This window comes from Oncorhynchus masou, chromosome 5, assembly GCF_036934945.1.
Source record: "Oncorhynchus masou masou isolate Uvic2021 chromosome 5, UVic_Omas_1.1, whole genome shotgun sequence".
Classification (NCBI taxonomy): domain Eukaryota; kingdom Metazoa; phylum Chordata; class Actinopteri; order Salmoniformes; family Salmonidae; genus Oncorhynchus; species Oncorhynchus masou.
In genome coordinates, this window is record NC_088216.1 from 3,718,849 (window position 1) to 3,746,716 (window position 27,868).

Genomic DNA, 27,868 nt, shown 5'->3' on the forward strand with positions numbered 1-27,868 from the left:
AGGCCTCTCAAGTCTCGTCTGAATGTCCCCCAGACCTCGTCTGAATGTCCCCCAGGCCTCTCAAGTCTCGTCTGAATGTCCCCCAGGCCTCTCAAGTCTCGTCTGAATGTCCCCCAGACCTCTCATGACTCGTCTGAATGTCCCCCAGGCCTCTCAAGACTCGTCTGAATGTCCCCCAGGCCTCTCAAGACTCGTCTGAATGTCCCCCAGTTCTCTCAAATCTCGTCTGAATGTCCCCCAGGCCTCGTCTGAATGTCCCCCAGGTCTCTCAAGTCTCGTCTAAATGTCCCCCAGGTCTCTCAAGTCTCGTCTGAATGTCCCACAGGTCTCTCAAGACTCGTCTGAATGTCCCGCAGGCCTCTCAAGACTCGTCTGAATGTCCCCCAGGCCTCACATGAATCGTCTGAATGTCCCCCAGGCCTCTCATGACTCGTCTGAATGTCCCCCAGGCCTCTCAAGTCTCGTCTGAATGTCCCCCAGGCCTCTCAAGACTCGTCTGAATGTCCCCCAGGCCTCACAAGTCTCGTCTGAATGTCCCCCAGGCCTCACAAGTCTCGTCTGAATGTCCCCCAGGCCTCTCAAGACTCGTCTGAATGTCCCCCAGGCCTCTCATGACTCGTCTGAATGTCCCCCAGGCCTCTCAAGTCTCGTCTGAATGTCCCCAGGCCTCTCATGACTCGTCTGAATGTCCCCAGGCCTCTCAAGACTCGTCTGAATGTCCCCCAGGCCTCTCATGACTCGTCTGAATGTCCCCCAGGCCTCTCAGGACTCGTCTGAATGTCCCCCAGGCCTCTCAGGACTCGTCTGAATGTCCCCCAGGTCTCTCAAGTCTCGTCTGAATGTCCCCCAGGCCTCGTCTGAATGTCCCCCAGGTCTCTCAAGTCTCGTCTAAATGTCCCCCAGGTCTCTCAAGTCTCGTCTGAATGTCCCCCAGGTCTCTCAAGACTCGTCTGAATGTCCCCCAGGCCTCTCAAGACTCGTCTGAATGTCCCCCAGGCCTCACATGACTCGTCTGAATGTCCCCCAGGCCTCTCATGACTCGTCTGAATGTCCCCCAGGCCTCTCATGACTCGTCTGAATGTCCCCCAGGCCTCTCAAGTCTCGTCTGAATGTCCCCCAGGCCTCTCATGACTCGTCTGAATGTCCCCCAGGCCTCTCATGACTCGTCTGAATGTCCCCCAGGCCTCTCAAGTCTCGTCTGAATGTCCCCCAGGCCTCTCAAGTCTCGTCTGAATGTCCCCCAGGCCTCTCAAGACTCGTCTGAATGTCCCCCAGGCCTCACAAGTCTCGTCTGAATGTCCCCCAGGCCTCACAAGTCTCGTCTGAATGTCCCCCAGGCCTCTCAAGACTCGTCTGAATGTCCCCCAGGCCTCTCATGACTCGTCTGAATGTCCCCCAGGCCTCTCAAGTCTCGTCTGAATGTCCCCCAGGCCTCTCAAGACTCGTCTGAATGTCCCCCAGGCCTCTCATGACTCGTCTGAATGTCCCCCAGGCCTCTCAGGACTCGTCTGAATGTCCCCCAGGCCTCTCAGGACTCGTCTGAATGTCCCCCAGGTCTCTCAAGTCTCGTCTGAATGTCCCCCAGGCCTCGTCTGAATGTCCCCCAGGTCTCTCAAGTCTCGTCTAAATGTCCCCCAGGTCTCTCAAGTCTCGTCTGAATGTCCCCCAGGTCTCTCAAGACTCGTCTGAATGTCCCCTAGGCCTCTCAAGACTCGTCTGAATGTCCCCCAGGCCTCACATGACTCGTCTGAATGTCCCCCAGGCCTCTCATGACTCGTCTGAATGTCCCCCAGGCCTCTCATGACTCGTCTGAATGTCCCCCAGGCCTCTCAAGTCTCGTCTGAATGTCCCCCAGGCCTCTCATGACTCGTCTGAATGTCCCCCAGGCCTCTCAAGTCTCGTCTGAATGTCCCCAGGCCTCTCAAGACTCGTCTGAATGTCCCCCAGGCCTCTCAAGTCTCGTCTGATTGTCCCCCAGGTCTTTCAAGACTCGTCTGAATGTCCCCCAGGCCTCTCAAGTCTCGTCTGATTGTCCCCCAGGCCTCTCAAGTCTCGTCTGAATGTCCCCCAGGCCTCTCAAGTCTCGTCTGAATGTCCCCCAGGCCTCTCATGACTCGTCTGAATGTCCCTCAGGCCTCTCAAGACTCGTCTGAATGTCCCCCAGGCCTCTCAAGACTCGTCTGAATGTCCCCCAGTTCTCTCAAGTCTCGTCTGAATGTCCCCCAGGCCTCGTCTGAATGTCACCCAGGTCTCTCAAGTCTCGTCTAAATGTCCCCCAGGTCTCTCAAGTCTCGTCTGAATGTCCCACAGGTCTCTCAAGACTCGTCTGAATGTCCCGCAGGCCTCTCAAGACTCGTCTGAATGTCCCCCAGGCCTCACATGAATCGTCTGAATGTCCCCCAGGCCTCTCATGACTCGTCTGAATGTCCCCCAGGCCTCTCAAGTCTCGTCTGAATGTCCCCCAGGCCTCTCAAGACTCGTCTGAATGTCCCCCAGGCCTCACAAGTCTCGTCTGAATGTCCCCCAGGCCTCACAAGTCTCGTCTGAATGTCCCCCAGGCCTCTCAAGACTCGTCTGAATGTCCCCCAGGCCTCTCATGACTCGTCTGAATGTCCCCCAGGCCTCTCAAGTCTCGTCTGAATGTCCCCCAGGCCTCTCAAGACTCGTCTGAATGTCCCCCAGGCCTCTCATGACTCGTCTGAATGTCCCCCAGGCCTCTCAGGACTCGTCTGAATGTCCCCCAGGCCTCTCAGGACTCGTCTGAATGTCCCCCAGGTCTCTCAAGTCTCGTCTGAATGTCCCCCAGGCCTCGTCTGAATGTCCCCCAGGTCTCTCAAGTCTCGTCTAAATGTCCCCCAGGTCTCTCAAGTCTCGTCTGAATGTCCCACAGGTCTCTCAAGACTCGTCTGAATGTCCCCCAGGCCTCTCAAGAGTCGTCTGAATGTCCCCCAGGCCTCACATGACTCGTCTGAATGTCCCCCAGGCCTCTCATGACTCGTCTGAATGTCCCCCAGGCCTCTCATGACTCGCCTGAATGTCCCCCAGGCCTCTCAAGTCTCGTCTGAATGTCCCCCAGGCCTCTCATGACTCGTCTGAATGTCCCCCAGGCCTCTCATGACTCGTCTGAATGTCCCCCAGGCCTCTCAAATCTCGTCTGAATGTCCCCCAGGCCTCTCAAATCTCGTCTGAATGTCCCCCAGGTCTCTCAAGTCTCGTCTAAATGTCCCCCAGGTCTCTCAAGTCTCGTCTGAATGTCCCCCAGGCCTCTCAAGTCTCGTCTGAATGTCCCCCAGGCCTCTCAAGACTCGTCTGAATGTCCCCCAGGCCTCGTCTGAATGTCCCCCAGGCCTCGTCTGAATGTCCCCCAGGCCTTTCAAGTCTCGTCTGAATGTCCCCCAGGCCTCTCAAGTCTCGTCTGAATGTCCCCCAGGCCTCTCAAGTCTCGTCTGAATGTCCCCCAGGCCTCTCAAGTCTCGTCTGAATGTCCCCCAGGCCTCGTCTGAATGTCCCCCAGGCCTCACAAGACTCGTCTGAATGTCCCCCAGGCCTCTCAAGTCTCGTCTGAATGTCCCCCAGGCCTCTCAAGTCTCGTCTGAATGTCCCCCAGGCCTCGTCTGAATGTCCCCCAGGCCTCACATGACTCGTCTGAATGTCCCCCAGGCCTCTCAAGTCTCGTCTGAATGTCCCCCAGGCCTCTCAAGACTCGTCTGAATGTCCCCCAGGCCTCACAAGTCTCGTCTGAATGTCCCCCAGGCCTCACAAGTCTCGTCTGAATGTCCCCCAGGCCTCTCAAGACTCGTCTGAATGTCCCCCAGGCCTCTCATGACTCGTCTGAATGTCCCCCAGGCCTCTCAAGTCTCGTCTGAATGTCCCCAGGCCTCTCAAGACTCGTCTGAATGTCCCCCAGGCCTCTCAGGACTCGTCTGAATGTCCCCCAGGCCTCTCAGGACTCGTCTGAATGTCCCCCAGGCCTCTCAGGACTCGTCTGAATGTCCCCCAGGTCTCTCAAGTCTCGTCTGAATGTCCCCCAGGCCTCGTCTGAATGTCCCCCAGGTCTCTCAAGTCTCGTCTAAATGTCCCCCAGGTCTCTCAAGTCTCGTCTGAATGTCCCACAGGTCTCTCAAGACTCGTCTGAATGTCCCCCAGGCCTCTCAAGACTCGTCTGAATGTCCCCCAGGCCTCACATGACTCGTCTGAATGTCCCCCAGGCCTCTCATGACTCGTCTGAATGTCCCCCAGGCCTCTCAAGTCTCGTCTGAATGTCCCCCAGGCCTCTCAAGACTCGTCTGAATGTCCCCCAGGCCTCTCAAGTCTCGTCTGATTGTCCCCCAGGTCTCTCAAGACTCGTCTGAATGTCCCCCAGGCCTCTCAAGTCTCATCTGATTGTCCCCCAGGCCTCTCAAGTCTCGTCTGAATGTCCCCCAGGCCTCTCAAGTCTCGTCTGAATGTCCCCCAGGCCTCTCATGACTCGTCTGAATGTCCCCCAGGCCTCTCAAGACTCGTCTGAATGTCCCCCAGGCCTCTCAAGACTCGTCTGAATGTCCCCCAGTTCTCTCAAGTCTCGTCTGAATGTCCCCCAGGCCTCGTCTGAATGTCCCCCAGGTCTCTCAAGTCTCGTCTAAATGTCCCCCAGGTCTCTCAAGTCTCGTCTGAATGTCCCACAGGTCTCTCAAGACTCGTCTGAATGTCCCCCAGGCCTCTCAAGACTCGTCTGAATGTCCCCCAGGCCTCACATGACTCGTCTGAATGTCCCCCAGGCCTCTCATGACTCGTCTGAATATCCCCCAGGCCTCTCAAGTCTCGTCTGAATGTCCCCCAGGCCTCTCAAGTCTCGTCTGAATGTCCCCCAGGCCTCTCAAGTCTCGTCTGAATGTCCCCCAGGCCTCTCAGGACTCGTCTGAATGTCCCCCAGGCCTCACAGGACTCGTCTGAATGTCCCCCAGGCCTCTCATGACTCGTCTGAATGTCCCCCAGGCCTCACATGACTCGTCTGAATGTCCCCCAGGCCTCTCATGACTCGTCTGAATGTCCCCCAGGCCTCTCATGACTCGTCTGAATGTCCCCCAGGCCTCTCATGACTCGTCTGAATGTCCCCCAGGCCTCTCAAGTCTCGTCTGAATGTCCCCCAGGCCTCTCAAGTCTCGTCTGAATGTCCCCCAGGCCTCTCAGGACTCGTCTGAATGTCCCCCGGTACCAGTTGATAAAATGAATGGAAGTGTATATGGAGCCTGTTTAGTGACGGAAAATAAGGGGTTAAAAACATGTTCAAAAAAATAATAAAACCTTTAAAAATAAATCCTGATCTTTCTTATATACCGTTTATAATGATTGGCTCTTAAAACAATTCCATATGTTAGGTTAGTAGGCTTACAGTATTATATAATATAGATGATTTACCGTTTATAATGATTGTATTGTATAAATTAATAAAAATCGGCATCTGAAGTAGCCGGTCCACTGTTATCTCATCTAGGGGTCTGAATCTAGGGGTCTGAAGGTCCACTGTTATCTCATCTAGGGGTCTGAAGGTCCATCTAGTTCCATCTCATCTAGGGGTCTGAAGGTCCACTGTTATCTCATCTAGGGGTGTGAAGGTCCACTGTTATCTCATCTAGGGGTCTGAAGGTCCACTGTTATCTCATCTAGGGGTCTGAAGGTCCACTGTTATCTCATCTAGGGGTCTGAAGGTCCACTGTTATCTCATCTAGGTCTGAAGGTCCACTGTTATCTCATCTAGGGGTCTGAAGGTCCACTGTTATCTCATCTAGGGGTCTGAAGGTCCACTGTTATCTCATCTAGGGGTCTGAAGGTCCACTGTTATCTCATCTAGGGGTCTGAAGGTCCACTGTTATCTCATCTAGGGGTCTGAAGGTCCACTGTTATCTCATCTAGGGGTCTGAAGGTCCACTGTTATCTCATCTAGGGGTCTGAAGGTCCACTGTTATCTCATCTAGGGGTCTGAAGGTCCACTGTTATCTCATCTAGGGGTCTGAAGGTCCACTGTTATCTCATCTAGGGGTCTGAAGGTCCACTGTTATCTCATCTAGGGGTTATCTCATCTCATCTAGGGGTCTGAAGGTCCACTGTTATCTCATCTAGGGGTCTGAAGGTCCACTGTTATCTCATCTAGGGGTCTGAAGGTCCACTGTTATCTCATCTAGGGGTCTGAAGGTCCACTGTTATCTCATCTAGGGGTCTGAAGGTCCACTGTTATCATCTAGGGGTCTGAAGGTCCACTGTTATCTCATCTAGGGGTCTGAAGGTCCACTGTTATCTCATCTAGGGGTCTGAAGGTCCACTGTTATCTCATCTAGGGGTCTGAAGGTCCACTGTTATCTCATCTAGGGGTCTGAAGGTCCACTGTTATCTCATCTAGGGGTCTGAAGGTCCACTGTTATCTCATCTAGGGGTCTGAAGGTCATCTCATCTAGGGGTCTGAAGGTCCACTGTTATCTCATCTAGGGGTCTGAAGGTCCACTGTTATCTCATCTAGGGGTCTGAAGGTCCACTGTTATCTCATCTAGGGGTCTGAAGGTCCACTGTTATCTCATCTAGGGGTCTGAAGGTCCACTGTTATCTCATCTAGGGGTCTGAAGGTCCACTGTTATCTCATCTAGGGGTCTGAAGGTCCACTGTTATCTCATCTAGGGGTCTGAAGGTCCACTGTTATCTCATCTAGGGGTCTGAAGGTCCACTGTTATCTCATCTAGGGGTCTGAAGGTCCACTGTTATCTCATCTAGGGGTCTGAAGGTCCACTGTTATCTCATCTAGGGGTCTGAAGGTCCACTGTTATCTCATCTAGGGGTCTGAAGGTCCACTGTTATCTCATCTAGGGGTCTGAAGGTCCACTGTTATCTCATCTAGGGGTCTGAAGGTCCACTGTTATCTCATCTAGGGGTCTGAAGGTCCATCTGTTCCACTGTTATCTCATCTAGGGGTCTGAAGGTCCACTGTTATCTCATCTAGGGGTCTGAAGGTCCACTGTTATCTCATCTAGGGGTCTGAAGGTCCTGTTATCTCATCTAGGGGTCTGAAGGTCCACTGTTATCTCATCTAGGGGTCTGAAGGTCCACTGTTATCTCATCTAGGGGTCTGAAGGTCCACTCTAGGGGTTATCTCATCTAGGGGTCTGAAGGTCCACTGTTATCTCATCTAGGGGTCTGAAGGTCCACTGTTATCTCATCTAGGGGTCTGAAGGTCCACTGTTATCTCATCTAGGGGTCTGAAGGTCCACTGTTATCTCATCTAGGGGTCTGAAGGTCCACTGTTATCTCATCTAGGGGTCTGAAGGTCCACTGTTATCTCATCTAGGGGTCTGAAGGTCCACTATCTCATCTAGGGGTCTGAAGGTCCACTGTTATCTCATCTAGGGGTCTGAAGGTCCACTGTTATCTCATCTAGGGGTCTGAAGGTCCACTGTTATCTCATCTAGGGGTCTGAAGGTCCACTGTTATCTCATCTAGGGGTCTGAAGGTCCACTGTTATCTCATCTAGGGGTCTGAAGGTCCACTGTTATCTCATCTAGGGGTCTGAAGGTCCACTGTTATCTCATCTAGGGGTCTGAAGGTCCACTGTTATCTCATCTAGGGGTCTGAAGGTCCACTGTTATCTCATCTAGGGGTCTGAAGGTCCACTGTTATCTCATCTAGGGGTCTGAAGGTCCACTGTTATCTCATCTAGGGGTCTGAAGGTCCACTGTTATCTCATCTAGGGGTCTGAAGGTCCACTGTTATCTCATCTAGGGGTCTGAAGGTCCACTCTCATCTAGGGGTCTGAAGGTCCACTGTTATCTCATCTAGGGGTCTGAAGGTCCACTGTTATCTCATCTAGGGGTCTGAAGGTCCACTGTTATCTCATCTAGGGGTCTGAAGGTCCACTGTTATCTCATCTAGGGGTCTGAAGGTCCACTGTTATCTCATCTAGGGGTCTGAAGGTCCACTGTTATCTCATCTAGGGGTCTGAAGGTCCACTGTTATCTCATCTAGGGGTCTGAAGGTCCACTGTTATCTCATCTAGGGGTCTGAAGGTCCACTGTTATCTCATCTAGGGGTCTGAAGGTCCACTGTTATCTCATCTAGGGGTCTGAAGGTCCACTGTTATCTCATCTAGGGGTCTGAAGGTCCACTGTTATCTCATCTAGGGGTCTGAAGGTCCACTGTTATCTCATCTAGGGGTCTGAAGGTCCACTGTTATCTCATCTAGGGGTCTGAAGGTCCACTGTTATCTCATCTAGGGGTCTGAAGGTCCACTGTTATCTCATCTAGGGGTCTGAAGGTCCACTGTTATCTCATCTAGGGGTCTGAAGGTCCACTGTTATCTCATCTAGGGGTCTGAAGGTCCACTGTTATCTCATCTAGGGGTCTGAAGGTCCACTGTTATCTCATCTAGGGGTCTGAAGGTCCACTGTTATCTCATCTAGGGGTCTGAAGGTCCACTGTTATCTCATCTAGGGGTCTGAAGGTCCACTGTTATCTCATCTAGGGGTCTGAAGGTCCACTGTTATCTCATCTAGGGGTCTGAAGGTCCACTGTTATCTCATCTAGGGGTCTGAAGGTCCACTGTTATCTCATCTAGGGGTCTGAAGGTCCACTGGTCCACTGTTATCTCATCTAGGGGTCTGAAGGTCCACTGTTATCTCATCTAGGGGTCTGAAGGTCCACTGTTATCTCATCTAGGGGTCTGAAGGTCCACTGTTATCTCATCTAGGGGTCTGAAGGTCCACTGTTATCTCATCTAGGGGTCTGAAGGTCCACTGTTATCTCATCTAGGGGTCTGAAGGTCCACTGTTATCTCATCTAGGGGTCTGAAGGTCCACTGTTATCTCATCTAGGGGTCTGAAGGTCCACTGTTATCTCATCTAGGGGTCTGAAGGTCCACTGTTATCTCATCTAGGGGTCTGAAGGTCCACTGTTATCTCATCTAGGGGTCTGAAGGTCCACTGTTATCTCATCTAGGGGTCTGAAGGTCCACTGTTATCTCATCTAGGGGTCTGAAGGTCCACTGTTATCTCATCTAGGGGTCTGAAGGTCCACTGTTATCTCATCTAGGGGTCTGAAGGTCCACTGTTATCTCATCTAGGGGTCTGAAGGTCCACTGTTATCTCATCTAGGGGTCTGAAGGTCCACTGTTATCTCATCTAGGGGTCTGAAGGTCCACTGTTATCTCATCTAGGGGTCTGAAGGTCCACTGTTATCTCATCTAGGGGTCTGAGGTCCACTGTTATCTCATCTAGGGGTCTGAAGGTCCACTGTTATCTCATCTAGGGAAGGTCCACTGTTATCTCATCTAGGTCTGAAGGTCACTGTTATCTCATCTAGGGGTCTGAAGGTCCACTGTTATCTCATCTAGGGGTCTGAAGGTCCACTGTTATCTCATCTAGGGGTCTGAAGGTCCACTGTTATCTCATCTAGGGGTCTGAAGGTCCACTGTTATCTCATCTAGGGGTCTGAAGGTCCACTGTTATCTCATCTAGGGGTCTGAAGGTCCACTGTTATCTCATCTAGGGGTCTGAAGGTCCACTGTTATCTCATCTAGGGGTCTGAAGGTCCATCTAGGGGTCTAAGGTCTCATCTAGGGGTCTGAAGGTCCACTGTTATCTCATCTAGGGGTCTGAAGGTCCACTGTTATCTCATCTAGGGGTCTGAAGGTCCACTGTTATCTCATCTAGGGGTCTGAAGGTCCACTGTTATCTCATCTAGGGGTCTGAAGGTCCACTGTTATCTCATCTAGGGGTCTGAAGGTCCACTCATCTAGTTATCTCATCTCATCTAGGGGTCTGAAGGTCCACTGTTATCTCATCTAGGGGTCTGAAGGTCCACTGTTATCTCATCTAGGGGTCTGAAGGTCCACTGTTATCTCATCTAGGGGTCTGAAGGTCCACTGTTATCTCATCTAGGGGTCTGAAGGTCCACTGTTATCTCATCTAGGGGTCTGAAGGTCCACTGTTATCTCATCTAGGGGTCTGAAGGTCCACTGTTATCTCATCTAGGGGTCTGAAGGTCCACTGTTATCTCATCTAGGGGTCTGAAGGTCCACTGTTATCTCATCTAGGGGTCTGAAGGTCCACTGTTATCTCATCTAGGGGTCTGAAGGTCCACTGTTATCTCATCTAGGGGTCTGAAGGTCCACTGTTATCTCATCTAGGGGTCTGAAGGTCCACTGTTATCTCATCTAGGGGTCTGAAGGTCCACTGTTATCTCATCTAGGGTCTGAAGGTCCACTGTTATCTCATCTAGGGGTCTGAAGGTCCACTGTTATCTCATCTAGGGGTCTGAAGGTCCACTGTTATCTCATCTAGGGGTCTGAAGGTCCACTGTTATCTCATCTAGGGGTCTGAAGGTCCACTGTTATCTCATCTAGGGGTCTGAAGGTCCACTGTTATCTCATCTAGGGGTCTGAAGGTCCACTGTTATCTCATCTAGGGGTCTGAAGGTCCACTGTTATCTCATCTAGGGGTCTGAAGGTCCACTGTTATCTCATCTAGGGGTCTGAAGGTCCACTGTTATCTCATCTAGGGGTCTGAAGGTCCTGTTATCTCATCTGTTCCATCTCATCTAGGGGTCTGAAGGTCCACTGTTATCTCATCTAGGGGTCTGAAGGTCCACTGTTATCTCATCTAGGGGTCTGAAGGTCCACTGTTATCTCATCTAGGGGTCTGAAGGTCCACTGTTATCTCATCTAGGGGTCTGAAGGTCCACTGTTATCTCATCTAGGGGTCTGAAGGTCCACTGTTATCTCATCTAGGGGTCTGAAGGTCCACTGTTATCTCATCTAGGGGTCTGAAGGTCCACTGTTATCTCATCTAGGGGTCTGAAGGTCCACTGTTATCTCATCTAGGGGTCTGAAGGTCCACTGTTATCTCATCTAGGGGTCTGAAGGTCCACTGTTATCTCATCTAGGGGTCTGAAGTCCACTGTTATCTCATCTAGGTCTGAAGGTCCACTGTTATCTCATCTAGGGGTCTGAAGGTCCACTGTTATCTCATCTAGGGGTCTGAAGGTCCACTGTTATCTCATCTAGGGGTCTGAAGGTCCACTGTTATCTCATCTAGGGGTCTGAAGGTCCACTGTTATCTCATCTAGGGGTCTGAAGGTCCACTGTTATCTCATCTAGGGGTCTGAAGGTCCACTGTTATCTCATCTAGGGGTCTGAAGGTCCACTGTTATCTCATCTAGGGGTCTGAAGGTCCACTGTTATCTCATCTAGGGGTCTGAAGGTCCACTGTTATCTCATCTAGGGGTCTGAAGGTCCACTGTTATCTCATCTAGGGGTCTGAAGGTCCACTGTTATCTCATCTAGGGGTCTGAAGGTCCACTGTTATCTCATCTAGGGGTCTGAAGGTCCACTGTTATCTCATCTAGGGGTCTGAAGGTCCACTGTTATCTCATCTAGGGGTCTGAAGGTCCACTGTTATCTCATCTAGGGGTCTGAAGGTCCACTGTTATCTCATCTAGGGGTCTGAAGGTCCACTGTTATCTCATCTAGGGGTCTGAAGGTCCACTGTTATCTCATCTAGGGGTCTGAAGGTCCACTGTTATCTCATCTAGGGGTCTGAAGGTCCACTGTTATCTCATCTAGGGGTCTGAAGGTCCACTGTTATCTCATCTAGGGGTCTGAAGGTCCACTGTTATCTCATCTAGGGTCTGAAGGTCCACTGTTATCTCATCTAGGGGTCTGAAGGTCCACTGTTATCTCATCTAGGGGTCTGAAGGTCCACTGTTATCTCATCTAGGGGTCTGAAGGTCCACTGTTATCTCATCTAGGGGTCTGAAGGTCCACTGTTATCTCATCTAGGGGTCTGAAGGTCCACTGTTATCTCATCTAGGGGTCTGAAGGTCCACTGTTATCTCATCTAGGGGTCTGAATCTAGGTCTGAAGGTCCACTGTTATCTCATCTAGGGGTCTGAAGGTCCACTGTTATCTCATCTAGGGGTCTGAATCTAGGTCCACTGTTATCTCATCTAGGGGTCTGAAGGTCCACTGTTATCTCATCTAGGGGTCTGAATCTCATCTAGGGGTCTGAAGGTCACTGTTATCTCATCTAGGGGTCTGAAGGTCCACTGTTATCTCATCTAGGGGTCTGAAGGTCCACTGTTATCTCATCTAGGGGTCTGAAGGTCCACTGTTATCTCATCTAGGGGTCTGAAGGTCCACTGTTATCTCATCTAGGGGTCTGAAGGTCCACTGTTATCTCATCTAGGGGTCTGAAGGTCCACTGTTATCTCATCTAGGGGTCTGAAGGTCCACTGTTATCTCATCTAGGGGTCTGAAGGTCCACTGTTATCTCATCTAGGGGTCTGAAGGTCCACTGTTATCTCATCTAGGGGTCTGAAGGTCCACTGTTATCTCATCTAGGGGTCTGAAGGTCCACTCATTATCTCATCTAGGGGTCTGAAGGTCCACTGTTATCTCATCTAGGGGTCTGAAGGTCCACTGTTATCTCATCTAGGGGTCTGAAGGTCCACTGTTATCTCATCTAGGGGTCTGAAGGTCCACTGTTATCTCATCTAGGGGTCTGAAGGTCCACTGTTATCTCATCTAGGGGTCTGAAGGTCCACTGTTATCTCATCTAGGGGTCTGAAGGTCCACTGTTATCTCATCTAGGGGTCTGAAGGTCCACTGTTATCTCATCTAGGGGTCTGAAGGTCCACTGTTATCTCATCTAGGGGTCTGAAGGTCCACTGTTATCTCATCTAGGGGTCTGAAGGTCCACTGTTATCTCATCTAGGGTCTGAAGGTCCACTGTTATCTCATCTAGGGGTCTGAAGGTCCACTGTTATCTCATCTAGGGGTCTGAAGGTCCACTGTTATCTCATCTAGGGGTCTGAAGGTCCACTGTTATCTCATCTAGGGGTCTGAAGGTCCACTGTTATCTCATCTAGGGGTCTGAAGGTCCACTGTTATCTCATCTAGGGGTCTGAAGGTCCACTGTTATCTCATCTAGGGGTCTGAAGGTCCACTGTTATCTCATCTAGGGGTCTGAAGGTCCACTGTTATCTCATCATCTAGGGGGGTCTTATCTCATCTAGGGGTCTGAAGGTCCACTGTTATCTCATCTAGGGGTCTGAAGGTCCACTGTTATCTCATCTAGGGGTCTGAAGGTCCACTGTTATCTCATCTAGGGGTCTGAAGGTCCACTGTTATCTCATCTAGGGGTCTGAAGGTCCACTGTTATCTCATCTAGGGGTCTGAAGGTCCACTGTTATCTCATCTAGGGGTCTGAAGGTCCACTGTTATCTCATCTAGGGGTCTGTTATCTCATCTAGGGGTCCACTGTTATCTCATCTAGGGGTCTGAAGGTCCACTGTTATCTCATCTAGGGGTCTGAAGGTCCACTGTTATCTCATCTAGGGGTCTGAAGGTCCACTGTTATCTCATCTAGGGGTCTGAAGGTCCACTGTTATCTCATCTAGGGGTCTGAAGGTCCACTGTTATCTCATCTAGGGGTCTGAAGGTCCACTGTTATCTCATCTAGGGGTCTGAAGGTCCACTGTTATCTCATCTAGGGGTCTGAAGGTCCACTGTTATCTCATCTAGGGGTCTGAAGGTCCACTGTTATCTCATCTAGGGGTCTGAAGGTCCACTGTTATCTCATCTAGGGGTCTGAAGGTCCACTGTTATCTCATCTAGGGGTCTGAAGGTCCACTGTTATCTCATCTAGGGGTCTGAAGGTCCATCTCATCTAGTTATCTCATCTAGGGGTCTGAAGGTCCACTGTTATCTCATCTAGGGGTCTGAAGGTCCACTGTTATCTCATCTAGGGGTCTGAAGGTCCACTGTTATCTCATCTAGGGGTCTGAAGGTCCTGTTATCTCATCTAGGGGTCTGAAGGTCCACTGTTATCTCATCTAGGGGTCTGAAGGTCCACTGTTATCTCATCTAGGGGTCTGAAGGTCCACTGTTATCTCATCTAGGGGTCTGAAGGTCCACTGTTATCTCATCTAGGGGTCTGAAGGTCTCATCTAGGGGTCTGAAGGTCCACTGTTATCTCATCTAGGTTATCTCATCTAGGGGTCTGAAGGTCCACTGTTATCTCATCTAGGGGTCTGAAGGTCCACTGTTATCTCATCTAGGGGTCTGAAGGTCCACTGTTATCTCATCTAGGGGTCTGAAGGTCCACTGTTATCTCATCTAGGGGTCTGAAGGTCCACTGTTATCTCATCTAGGGGTCTGAAGGTCCACTGTTATCTCATCTAGGGGTCTGAAGGTCCACTGTTATCTCATCTAGGGGTCTGAAGGTCCACTGTTATCTCATCTAGGGGTCTGAAGGTCCACTGTTATCTCATCTAGGGGTCTGAAGGTCCACTGTTATCTCATCTAGGGGTCTGAAGGTCCACTGTTATCTCATCTAGGGGTCTGAAGGTCCACTGTTATCTCATCTAGGGGTCTGAAGGTCCACTGTTATCTCATCTAGGGGTCTGAAGGTCCACTGTTATCTCATCTAGGGTCTGAAGGTCCACTGTTATCTCATCTAGGGGTCTGAAGGTCCACTGTTATCTCATCTAGGGGTCTGAAGGTCCACTGTTATCTCATCTAGGGGTCTGAAGGTCCACTGTTATCTCATCTCTCTAGGGGTCTGAAGGTCCACTGTTATCTCATCTAGGGGTCTGAAGGTCCACTGTTATCTCATCTAGGGGTCTGAAGGTCCACTGTTATCTCATCTAGGGGTCTGAAGGTCCACTGTTATCTCATCTAGGGGTCTGAAGGTCCACTGTTATCTCATCTAGGGGTCTGAAGGTCCACTGTTATCTCATCTAGGGGTCTGAAGGTCCACTGTTATCTCATCTAGGGGTCTGAAGGTCCACTGTTATCTCATCTAGGGGTCTGAAGGTCCACTGTTATCTCATCTAGGGGTCTGAAGGTCCACTGTTATCTCATCTAGGGGTCTGAAGGTCCACTGTTATCTCATCTAGGGGTCTGTTATCTCATCTAGGTCCACTGTTATCTCATCTAGGGGTCTGAAGGTCCACTGTTATCTCATCTAGGGGTCTGAAGGTCCACTGTTATCTCATCTAGGGGTCTGAAGGTCCACTGTTATCTCATCTAGGGGTCTGAAGGTCCACTGTTATCTCATCTAGGGGTCTGAAGGTCCATCTCATCTAGGGGTTATCTCATCTAGGGGTCTGAAGGTCCACTGTTATCTCATCTAGGGGTCTGAAGGTCCACTGTTATCTCATCTAGGGGTCTGAAGGTCCACTGTTATCTCATCTAGGGGTCTGAAGGTCCACTGTTATCTCATCTAGGGGTCTGAAGGTCCACTGTTATCTCATCTAGGGGTCTGAAGGTCCACTGTTATCTCATCTAGGGGTCTGAAGGTCCACTGTTATCTCATCTAGGGGTCTGAAGGTCCACTGTTATCTCATCTAGGGGTCTGAAGGTCCACTGTTATCTCATCTAGGGGTCTGAAGGTCCACTGTTATCTCATCTAGGGGTCTGAAGGTCCACTGTTATCTCATCTAGGGGTCTGAAGGTCCACTGTTATCTCATCTAGGGGTCTGAAGGTCCACTGTTATCTCATCTAGGGGTCTGAAGGTCCACTGTTATCTCATCTAGGGGTCTGAAGGTCCACTGTTATCTCATCTAGGGGTCTGAAGGTCCACTGTTATCTCATCTAGGGGTCTGAAGGTCCACTGTTATCTCATCTAGGGGTCTGAAGGTCCATCTGTTATCTCATCTAGGGGTCTGAAGGTCCACTGTTATCTCATCTAGGGGTCTGAAGGTCCACTGTTATCTCATCTAGGGGTCTGAAGGTCCACTGTTATCTCATCTAGGGGTCTGAAGGTCCACTGTTATCTCATCTAGGGGTCTGAAGGTCCACTGTTATCTCATCTAGGGGTCTGAAGGTCCACTGTTATCTCATCTAGGGGTCTGAAGGTCCACTGTTATCTCATCTAGGGGTCTGAAGGTCCACTGTTATCTCATCTAGGGGTCTGAAGGTCCACTGTTATCTCATCTAGGGGTCTGAAGGTCCACTGTTATCTCATCTAGGGGTCTGAAGGTCCACTGTTATCTCATCTAGGGGTCTGAAGGTCTATGGTCTACTGACAAGGTAAAGTCATTCTGCCCCTGAACAAGGCAGTTAACCCACCGATCCCCTGAACAAGGCAGTTAACCCACCGTTCCCCTGAACAAGGCAGTTAACCCACTGTTCCCCTGAACAAGGCAGTTAACCCACTGTTCCCCTGAGCAAGGCAGTTAACCCACCGTTCCCCTGAGCAAGGAAGTTAACCCACTGTTCCCCTTATTAACTCATCCCCTTAGCAAGGCAGTTAACCCACCGATCCCCTGAACAAGGCAGTTAACCCACTGTTCCCCTGAACAAGGCAGTTAACCCATCTAACAAGGCAGTTAACCCACCGTTCCCTGAACAAGGTTAACCCACTGTTCCCTGAACAAGGCAGTTAACCCACCGTTCCCTGAACAAGGCAGTTAACCCACCGTTCCCCTTAGCAAGGCAGTTAACCCACCGATCCCCTGAACAAGGCAGTTAACCCACCGTTCCCTGAACAAGGCAGTTAACCCACCGTTCCCCTGAACAAGGCAGTTAACCCACCGTTCCCTGAACAAGGCAGTTAACCCACCGTTCCCTGAACAAGGCAGTTAACCCACCGTTCCCCTTAGCAAGGCAGTTAACCCACCGATCCCCTGAACAAGGCAGTTAACCCACCGTTCCCTGAACAAGGCAGTTAACCCACCGTTCCCCTGAACAAGGCAGTTAACCCACCGTTCCCCTGAACAAGGCAGTTAACCCACCGTTCCCCTGAACAAGGCAGTTAACCCACCGATCCCCTGAAAAAGGCAGTTAACCCACTGTTCCCCTGAACAAGGCATTTAACCCACCGATCCCCTGAACAAGGCAGTTAACCCACCGTTCCCTGAACAAGGCAGTTAACCCACCGTTCCCTGAACAAGGCAGTTAACCCACCGTTCCCTGAACAAGGCAGTTAACCCACCGTTCCCTGAGCAAGGCAGTTAACCCACTGTTCCCCTTAGCAAGGCAGTTAACCCACCGATCCCCTGAACAAGGCAGTTAACCCACCGTTCCCCTGAACAAGGCAGTTAACCCACCGTTCCCCTTAGCAAGGCAGTTAACCCACCGATCCCCTGAACAAGGCAGTTAACCCACCGTTCCCCTGAACAAGGCAGTTAACCCACCGTTCCCCTGAACAAGGCAGTTAACCCACCGTTCCCCTGAACAAGGCAGTTAACCCACCGTTCCCCTTAGCAAGGCAGTTAACCCACCGATCCCCTGAACAAGGCAGTTAACCCACCGTTCCCCTGAACAAGGCAGTTAACCCACCGTTCCCCTGAACAAGGCAGTTAACCCACCGTTCCCCTGAACAAGGCAGTTAACCCACCGTTCCCCTGAACAAGGCAGTTAACCCACTGTTCCCCTGAGCTAGGTAGTTAACCCACTGTTCCACGGATGCCGGAAACGTGGATGTCGAATAAGGCTGCCTCACCCCCCCCCTCTCTGACTCATCGGGGTTAAAAATGCGGAAGACACATTTCAGTTGAAGGCATTCGGTTGAATCCTTTCCCTTAATGCAGTGATCCGACACTAAAACCATTCAAACAAGCTTGGTTCTACGTAGAAGTGGACAGTGTAACACCGCCATCTAGTGGTGGGAGACGGTGACAGCGAAACACATATTGATATATATATCATACCATATCACACCATATTGATATATATTATCATACCATATCACACCATATTGATACATTATCATACCATATTAATACATTATCATACCATATTGATATATATATATCATACCATATCACACCATATTGATATATATTATCATACCATATCACACCATATTGATACATTATCATACCATATTGATATATATATCATACCACATCACACCATATTGATATATATTATCATACCATATCACATCATATTGATACATTATCATACCATATTAATACATTATCATACCATATTGATATATATATCATACCATATCACACCATATTGATATATATTATCATACCATATCACACCATATTGATACATTATCATACCATATTAATACATTATCATACCATATTGATATATATATCATACCATATCACACCATATTGATATATATATCATTCCATATCACACCATATTGATATATTATCATACCATATTGATACATTATCATACCATATTATTACATTATCATACCATATTGATATATATATCATACCATATCACACCATATTGATATATATATCATTCCATATCACACCATATTGATATATTATCATACCATATTGATACATTATCATATCATATTCATACATTATCATACCATATTGATATATATATCATTCCATATCACACCATATTGATACATTATCACACCATATTGATATATATATATTATCATACCATATCACACCATATTGATATATTATCATACCATATTGATATATTATCACACCATATTGATACATTATCATACCATATCACACCATATTGATACATTATTATACCATATTGATATATTATCACACCATATTGATACATTATCATACCATATCACAACATATTGATAAACAGTGCCTTGCGAAAGTATTCGGCCCCCTTGAACTTTGTACATTAACAGTCAGTACATTAACCTCGATAAAACAGTCAGTACATTAACCTCGATAAAACAGTCAGTACATTAACCTCGATAAAACAATCAGTACATTAACCTCAATAAAACAGTCAGTACATTAACCTCAATAAAACAGTCAGTACATTAACCTCAATAAAACAGTCAGTACATTAACCTCAATAAAACAGTACATTAACCTCGATAAAACAGTCAGTACATTAACCTCAATAAAACAGTCAGTACATTAACCTCAATAAAACAGTCAGTACATTAACCTCAATAAAACAGTCAGTACATTAACCTCGATAAAACAATCAGTACATTAACCTCAATAAAACAGTCAGTACATTAACCTCGATAAAACAGTACATTAACCTCGATAAAACAGTCAGTACATTAACCTCGATAAAACAATCAGTACATTAAACTCAATAAAACAATCAGTACATTAACCTCGATAAAACAGTCAGTACATTAACCTCAATAAAACAGTCAGTACATTAACCTCAATAAAACAGTCAGTACATTAACCTCAATAAAACAGTCAGTACATTAACATCAATAAAACAGTCAGTACATTAACCTCAATAAAACAGTCAGTACATTAACCTCAATAAAACAGTCAGTACATTAATCTCAATAAAACAGTCAGTACATTAACCTCGATAAAACAGTCAATAAAACAGTCAGTACATTAACCTCGATAAAACAGTCAGTACATTAACCTCAATAAAACAGTCAGTACATTAATCTCAATAAAACAGTCAGTACATTAACCTCGATAAAACAGTCAATAAAACAGTCAGTACATTAACCTCGATAAAACAGTCAGTACATTAACCTCAATAAAACAGTCAGTACATTAACCTCAATAAAACAGTCAGTACATTAACATCAATAAAACAGTCAGTACATTAACCTCAATAAAACAGTCAGTACATTAACCTCAATAAAACAGTCAGTACATTAACCTCAATAAAACAGTCAGTACATTAATCTCAATAAAACAGTCAGTACATTAACCTCGATAAAACAGTCAATAAAACAGTCAGTACATTAAACTCGATAAAACAGTCAGTACATTAACCTCAATAAAACAGTCAGTACATTAACCTCGAAAAAACAGTCAGTACATTAACCTCAATAAAACAGTACATTAACCTAAATAAAACAGTCAGTACATTAACCTCAATAAAACACCACAAACAAAATATTACATCCAGAATGAGAGACACCACTTCACTGCTTTAATGAGACAGACAGGAAACAGAAAGGTGTGTTTGTTTCATTAGCCATCAGACAGGAAACAGAAAGGTGTGTTTGTTTTATTAGCCATCAGACAGACAGGAAACAGAAAGGTGTGTTTGTTTTATTAGCCATCAGACAGGAAACAGAAAGGTGTGTTTGTTTTATTAGCCATCAGACAGACAGGAAACAGAAAGGTGTGTTTGTTTCATTAGCCACCAGACAGACAGGAAACAGAAAGGTGTGTTTGTTTCATTAGCCATCAGACAGACAGGAAACAGAAAGGTGTGTTTGTTTTATTAGCCATCAGACAGGAAACAGAAAGGTGTGTTTGTTTCATTAGCCATCAGACAGGAAACAGAAAGGTGTGTTTGTTTCATTAGCCTTCAGACAGGAAACAGAAAGGTGTGTTTGTTTTATTAGACATCAGACAGACAGGAAACAGAAAGGTGTGTTTGTTTCATTAGCCATCAGACAGGAAACAGAAAGGTGTGTTTGTTTCATTAGCCATCAGACAGGAAACAGAAAGGTGTGTTTGTTTCATTAGCCATCAGACAGGAAACAGAAAGGTGTGTTTGTTTTATTAGCCATCAGACAGGAAACAGAAAGGTGTGTTTGTTTTATTAGCCACCAGACAGACAGGAAACAGAAAGGTGTGTTTGTTTCATTAGCCATCAGACAGGAAACAGAAAGGTGTGTTTGTTTCATTAGCCATCAGACAGGAAACAGAAAGGTGTGTTTGTTTCATTAGCCATCAGACAGGAAACAAAAAGATGTGTTTGTTTTATTAGCCATCAGACAGACAGGAAACAGAAAGGTGTGTTTGTTTCATTAGCCATCAAACAGGAAACAGAAAGGTGTGTTTGTTTCGTTAGCCATCAGACAGGAAACAGAAAGGTGTGTTTGTTTCATTAGCCATCAGACAGGAAACAGAAAGGTGTGTTTGTTTTATTAGCCATCAGACAGGAAACAGAAAGGTGTGTTTGTTTCATTAGCCATCAGACAGGAAACAGAAAGGTGTGTTTGTTTCATTAGCCATCAGACAGGAAACAGAAAGGTGTGTTTGTTTCATTAGCCATCAGACAGGAAACAGAAAGGTGTGTTTGTTTCATTAGCCATCAGACAGGAAACAGAAAGGTGTGTTTGTTTTATTAGCCACCAGACAGACAGGAAACAGAAAGGTGTGTTTGTTTCATTTGCCATCAGACAGGAAACAGAAAGGTGTGTTTGTTTCATTAGCCATCAGACAGGAAACAGAAAGGTGTGTTTGTTTCATTAGCCATCAGACAGGAAACAGAAAGGTGTGTTTGTTTCATTAGCCACCAGACAGGAAACAGAAAGGTGTGTTTGTTTCATTAGCCATCAGACAGGAAACAGAAAGGTGTGTTTGTTTCATTAGCCATCAGACAGGAAACAGAAAGGTGTGTTTGTTTCATTAGCCATCAGACAGGAAACAGAAAGGTGTGTTTGTTTCATTAGCCATCAGACAGGACACAGAAAGGTGTGTTTGTTTCATTAGCCATCAGACAGGAAACAGAAAGGTGTGTTTGTTTTATTAGCCATCAGACAGACAGGAAACAGAAAGGTGTGTTTGTTTCATTAGCCATCAGACAGGAAACAGAAAGGTGTGTTTGTTTCATTAGCCATCAGACAGGAAACAGAAAGGTGTGTTTGTTTCATTAGCCATCAGACAGGAAACAGAAAGGTGTGTTTGTTTCATTAGCCACCAGACAGGAAACAGAAAGGTGTGTTTGTTTCATTAGCCATCAGACAGGAAACAGAAAGGTGTGTTTGTTTTATTAGCCATCAGACAGGAAACAGAATGGTGTGTTTGTTTTATTAGCCATCAGACAGACAGGAAACAGAAAGGTGTGTTTGTTTCATTAGCCACCAGACAGGAAACAGAAAGGTGTGTTTGTTTCATTAGCCATCAGACAGACAGGAAACAGAAAGGTGTGTTTGTTTTATTAGCCATCAGACAGGAAACAGAAAGGTGTGTTTGTTTCATTAGCCATCAGACAGGAAACAGAAAGGTGTGTTTGTTTCATTAGCCATCAGACAGACAAAACAGAAAGGTGTGTTTGTTTTATTAGCCATCAGACAGACAGGAAACAGAAAGGTGTGTTTGTTTCATTAGCCATCAGAAAACAGAAAGGTGTGTTTGTTTCATTAGCCATCAGACAGGAAACAGAAAGGTGTGTTTGTTTCATTAGCCATCAGACAGGAAACAGAAAGGTGTGTTTGTTTCATTAGCCACCAGACAGGAAACAGAAAGGTGTGTTTGTTTCATTAGCCATCAGACAGGAAACAGAAAGGTGTGTTTGTTTTATTAGCCATCAGACAGACAGGAAACAGAAAGGTGTGTTTGTTTCATTAGCCATCAGACAGGAAACAGAAAGGTGTGTTTGTTTCATTAGCCACCAGACAGGAAACAGAAAGGTGTGTTTGTTTCATTAGCCATCAGACAGGAAATAGAAAGGTGTGTTTGTTTCATTAGCCACCAGACAGGAAACAGAAAGGTGTGTTTGTTTCATTAGCCATCAGACAGGAAACAGAAAGGTGTGTTTGTTTTATTAGCCATCAGACAGGAAACAGAATGGTGTGTTTGTTTTATTAGCCATCAGACAGACAGGAAACAGAAAGGTGTGTTTGTTTCATTAGCCACCAGACAGGAAACAGAAAGGTGTGTTTGTTTCATTAGCCATCAGACAGACAGGAAACAGAAAGGTGTGTTTGTTTTATTAGCCATCAGACAGGAAACAGAAAGGTGTGTTTGTTTCATTAGCCATCAGACAGGAAACAGAAAGGTGTGTTTGTTTCATTAGCCATCAGACAGACAGGAAACAGAAAGGTGTGTTTGTTTTATTAGCCATCAGACAGACAGGAAACAGAAAGGTGTGTTTGTTTCATTAGCCATCAGACAGAAAACAGAAAGGTGTTTGTTTCATTAGCCATCAGACAGGAAACAGAAAGGTGTGTTTGTTTCATTAGCCATCAGACAGGAAACAGAAAGGTGTGTTTGTTTCATTAGCCACCAGACAGGAAACAGAAAGGTGTGTTTGTTTCATTAGCCATCAGACAGGAAATAGAAAGGTGTGTTTGTTTTATTAGCCACCAGACAGACAGGAAACAGAAAGGTGTGTTTGTTTCATTAGCCATCAGACAGACAGGAAACAGAAAGGTGTGTTTGTTTTATTAGCCACCAGACAGACAGGAAACAGAAAGGTGTGTTTGTTTTATTAGCCACCAGACAGACAGGAAACAGAAAGGTGTGTTTGTTTTATTAGCCACCAGACAGACAGGAAACAGAAAGGTGTGTTTGTTTCATTAGCCATCAGACAGACAGGAAACAGAAAGGTGTGTTTGTTTTATTAGCCACCAGACAGACAGGAAACAGAAAGGTGTGTTTGTTTCATTAGCCATCAGACAGGAAACAGAAAGGTGTGTTTGTTTTATTAGCCATCAGACAGGAAACAGAAAGGTGTGTTTGTTTCATTAGCCATCAGACAGACAGGAAACAGAAAGGTGTGTTTGTTTTATTAGCCATCAGACAGGAAACAGAAAGGTGTGTTTGTTTTATTAGCCATCAGACAGGAAACAGAAAGGTGTGTTTGTTTTATTAGCCATCAGACAGGAAACAGAAAGGTGTGTTTGTTTCATTAGCCATCAGACAGGAAACAGAAAGGTGTGTTTGTTTTATTAGCCATCAGACAGGAAACAGAAAGGTGTGTTTGTTTTATTAGCCATCAGACAGACAGGAAACAGAAAGGTGTGTTTGTTTTATTAGCCATCAGACAGGAAACAGAAAGGTGTGTTTGTTTTATTAGCCATCAGACAGACAGGAAACAGAAAGGTGTGTTTGTTTTATTAGCCATCAGACAGGAAACAGAAAGGTGTGTTTGTTTCATTAGCCATCAGACAGGAAACAGAAAGGTGTGTTTGTTTTATTAGCCACCAGACAGACAGGAAACAGAAAGGTGTGTTTGTTTCATTAGCCATCAGACAGGAAACAGAAATGTGTGTTTGTTTCATTAGCCATCAGACAGGAAACAGAAAGGTGTGTTTGTTTCATTAGCCATCAGACAGAGAAACAGAAAGTTGTGTTTGTTTCATTAGCCATCAGACAGAAAGGAAACAGAAAGGTGTGTTTGTTTTATTAGCCATCAGACAGGAAACAGAAAGTTGTGTTTGTTTCATTAGCCATCAGACAGGAAACAGAAAGGTGTGTTTGTTTTATTAGCCATCCACACAGTTCACACAGGAAACAAAAGGTCACACACACAGGAAACAGAAAGGTGTGTTTGTTTTATTAGCCATCAGACAGGAAACAGAAAGGTGTGTTTGTTTTATTAGCCATCAGACAGACAGGAAACAGAAAGGTGTGTTTGTTTCATTAGCCATCAGACAGGAAACAGAAAGGTGTGTTTGTTTTATTAGCCATCAGACAGGAAACAGAAAGGTGTGTTTGTTTTATTAGCCATCAGACAGGAAACAGAAAGGTGTGTTTGTTTTATTAGCCACCAGACAGACAGGAAACAGATTATAACATCGTCAGAAGTAAAAAAATATATGTATATATTGTATATATTCATAGAAATAAATGAAATTAAATCAAAATAATTAAAATGCTGAATATGAAACTGATTCCAGGAGCTTTGATGTCGATGGGCTTCTGTCCCCTTCTGAGACCAGAACATTTCCTGCCCTGTCTGTCACCACACACACCAATCACACAGTTCATTAGAGACCAGAGGAGACCAATCACACAGTTCATTAGAGACACACACACAGTTCATTACACACACACACACACACCAATCACACAGACACACACACACACACACAATCACACAGTTCACACACACACACACACACACAGACCACACACCACACACACACACACACACACAGTTCACACACACACACACACAGACGCACACACACACAGAGGAGACACACACAGTTCATTACAGACACACACACACAGACCAATCACACACACACACACACACAGACACACACACAATCACACAGACATTAGAGACCAGACACACACAGATTACACACAGATCACACAGATCACACAGAGACCAGAGAGACAATCACACACAGATACATTAGACACACACACACAGACCAATCACACAGTTCATTAGAGACAGATACACACAGTTCATTAGACACAGAGGACACCAATCACACAGTTCACACAATCACACAGTTCATTAGAGACCACACACAGACCAATCACACACACATTAGAGACACAGACACAGACCAATCACACAGTTCATTAGAGACACACACACACGCACACACACACACACACATTAGAGACACACACACACAGAGGAGACATCACACAGTTCACAGAGACACAGACAGACCAATCACACAGATACACACAGACACACACAGTTCATTAGACACAGATACACACACACAGATCACACAGACACAGGAGACCACACACAGTTCATTAGAGACAGATAGACAATCACACAGTTCATTAGAGACCAGACCAATCACACAGTTCAGAGAGACCAGCTGCATTCCATCACAGCATTCTGGAGATGATGTCAGGCTGAAAGACCAGGAACAGAGGAGACCAATCACACAGTTCATTAGAGACCAGAGGAGACCAATCACACAGTTCATTAGAGACCAGAGGAGACCAATCACACAGTTCATTAGAGACCAGAGGAGACCAATCACACAGTTCATTAGAGACCAGAGGAGACCAATCACACAGTTCATTAGAGACCAGAGGAGACCAATCACACAGTTCATTAGAGACCAGAGGAGACCAATCACACAGTTCATTAGAGACCAGAGGAGACCAATCACACAGTTCATTAGAGACCAGAGGAGACCAATCACACAGTTCATTAGAGACCAGAGGAGACCAATCACACAGTTCATTAGAGACCAGAGGAGACCAATCACACAGTTCATTAGAGACCAGAGGAGACCAATCACACAGTTCATTAGAGACCAGAGGAGACCAATCACACAGTTCATTAGAGACCAGAGGAGACCAATCACACAGTTCATTAGAGACCAGAGGAGACCAATCACACAGTTCATTAGAGACCAGAGGAGACCAATCACACAGTTCATTAGAGACCAGAGGAGACCAATCACACAGTTCATTAGAGACCAGAGGAGACCAATCACACAGTTCATTAGAGACCAGAGGAGACCAATCACACAGTTCATTAGAGACCAGAGGAGACCAATCACACAGTTCATTAGAGACCAGAGGAGACCAATCACACAGTTCATTAGAGACCAGAGGAGACCAATCACACAGTTCATTAGAGACCAGAGGAGACCAATCACACAGTTCATTAGAGACCAGAGGAGACCAATCACACAGTTCATTAGAGACCAGAGGAGACCAATCACACAGTTCATTAGAGACCAGAGGAGACCAATCACACAGTTCATTAGAGACCAGAGGAGACCAATCACACAGTTCATTAGAGACCAGAGGAGACCAATCACACAGTTCATTAGAGACCAGAGGAGACCAATCACACAGTTCATTAGAGACCAGAGGAGACCAATCACACAGTTCATTAGAGACCAGAGGAGACCAATCACACAGTTCATTAGAGACCAGAGGAGACCAATCACACAGTTCATTAGAGACCAGAGGAGACCAATCACACAGTTCATTAGAGACCAGAGGAGACCAATCACACAGTTCATTAGAGACCAGAGGAGACCAATCACACAGTTCATTAGAGACCAGAGGAGACCAATCACACAGTTCATTAGAGACCAGAGGAGACCAATCACACAGTTCATTAGAGACCAGAGGAGACCAATCACACAGTTCATTAGAGACCAGAGGAGACCAATCACACAGTTCATTAGAGACCAGAGGAGACCAATCACACAGTTCATTAGAGACCAGAGGAGACCAATCACACAGTTCATTAGAGACCAGAGGAGACCAATCACACAGTTCATTAGAGACCAGAGGAGACCAATCACACAGTTCATTAGAGACCAGAGGAGACCAATCACACAGTTCATTAGAGACCAGAGGAGACCAATCACACAGTTCATTAGAGACCAGAGGAGACCAATCACACAGTTCATTAGAGACCAGAGGAGACCAATCACACAGTTCATTAGAGACCAGAGGAGACCAATCACACAGTTCATTAGAGACCAGAGGAGACCAATCACACAGTTCATTAGAGACCAGAGGAGACCAATCACACAGTTCATTAGAGACCAGAGGAGACCAATCACACAGTTCATTAGAGACCAGAGGAGACCAATCACACAGTTCATTAGAGACCAGAGGAGACCAATCACACAGTTCATTAGAGACCAGAGGAGACCAATCACACAGTTCATTAGAGACCAGAGGAGACCAATCACACAGTTCATTAGAGACCAGAGGAGACCAATCACACAGTTCATTAGAGACCAGAGGAGACCAATCACACAGTTCATTAGAGACCAGAGGAGACCAATCACACAGTTCATTAGAGACCAGAGGAGACCAATCACACAGTTCATTAGAGACCAGAGGAGACCAATCACACAGTTCATTAGAGACCAGAGGAGACCAATCACACAGTTCATTAGAGACCAGAGGAGACCAATCACACAGTTCATTAGAGACCAGAGGAGACCAATCACACAGTTCATTAGAGACCAGAGGAGACCAATCACACAGTTCATTAGAGACCAGAGGAGACCAATCACACAGTTCATTAGAGACCAGAGGAGACCAATCACACAGTTCATTAGAGACCAGAGGAGACCAATCACACAGTTCATTAGAGACCAGAGGAGACCAATCACACAGTTCATTAGAGACCAGAGGAGACCAATCACACAGTTCATTAGAGACCAGAGGAGACCAATCACACAGTTCATTAGAGACCAGAGGAGACCAATCACACAGTTCATTAGAGACCAGAGGAGACCAATCACACAGTTCATTAGAGACCAGAGGAGACCAATCACACAGTTCATTAGAGACCAGAGGAGACCA

The 27,868-nt window shown here is 46.6% G+C and overlaps 1 protein-coding gene across 4 annotated transcripts in view; it reads right to left on the reverse strand.

Annotated features, from left to right (window-relative positions):
• The window catches only part of LOC135526064 (Golgi apparatus membrane protein TVP23 homolog A-like), a 207,724-nt gene that overhangs the window by 154,911 nt on the left and 24,945 nt on the right, over positions 1-27,868 (reverse strand). The window contains exon 7 of one of the 4 annotated variants that reach the window (XM_064954130.1): positions 24,189-24,557. The exons of 2 other annotated variants lie outside the window; for them this stretch is intronic. In XM_064954130.1, coding sequence (XP_064810202.1) covers positions 24,282-24,557 — 276 coding nt within the window. In that variant the 3' untranslated portion in view covers positions 24,189-24,281. Of the gene's footprint in view, positions 1-24,188; positions 24,558-25,382; positions 25,433-27,868 lie in introns of those variants that run through there. One more of the 4 variants, XM_064954157.1, reaches the window with a different exon arrangement.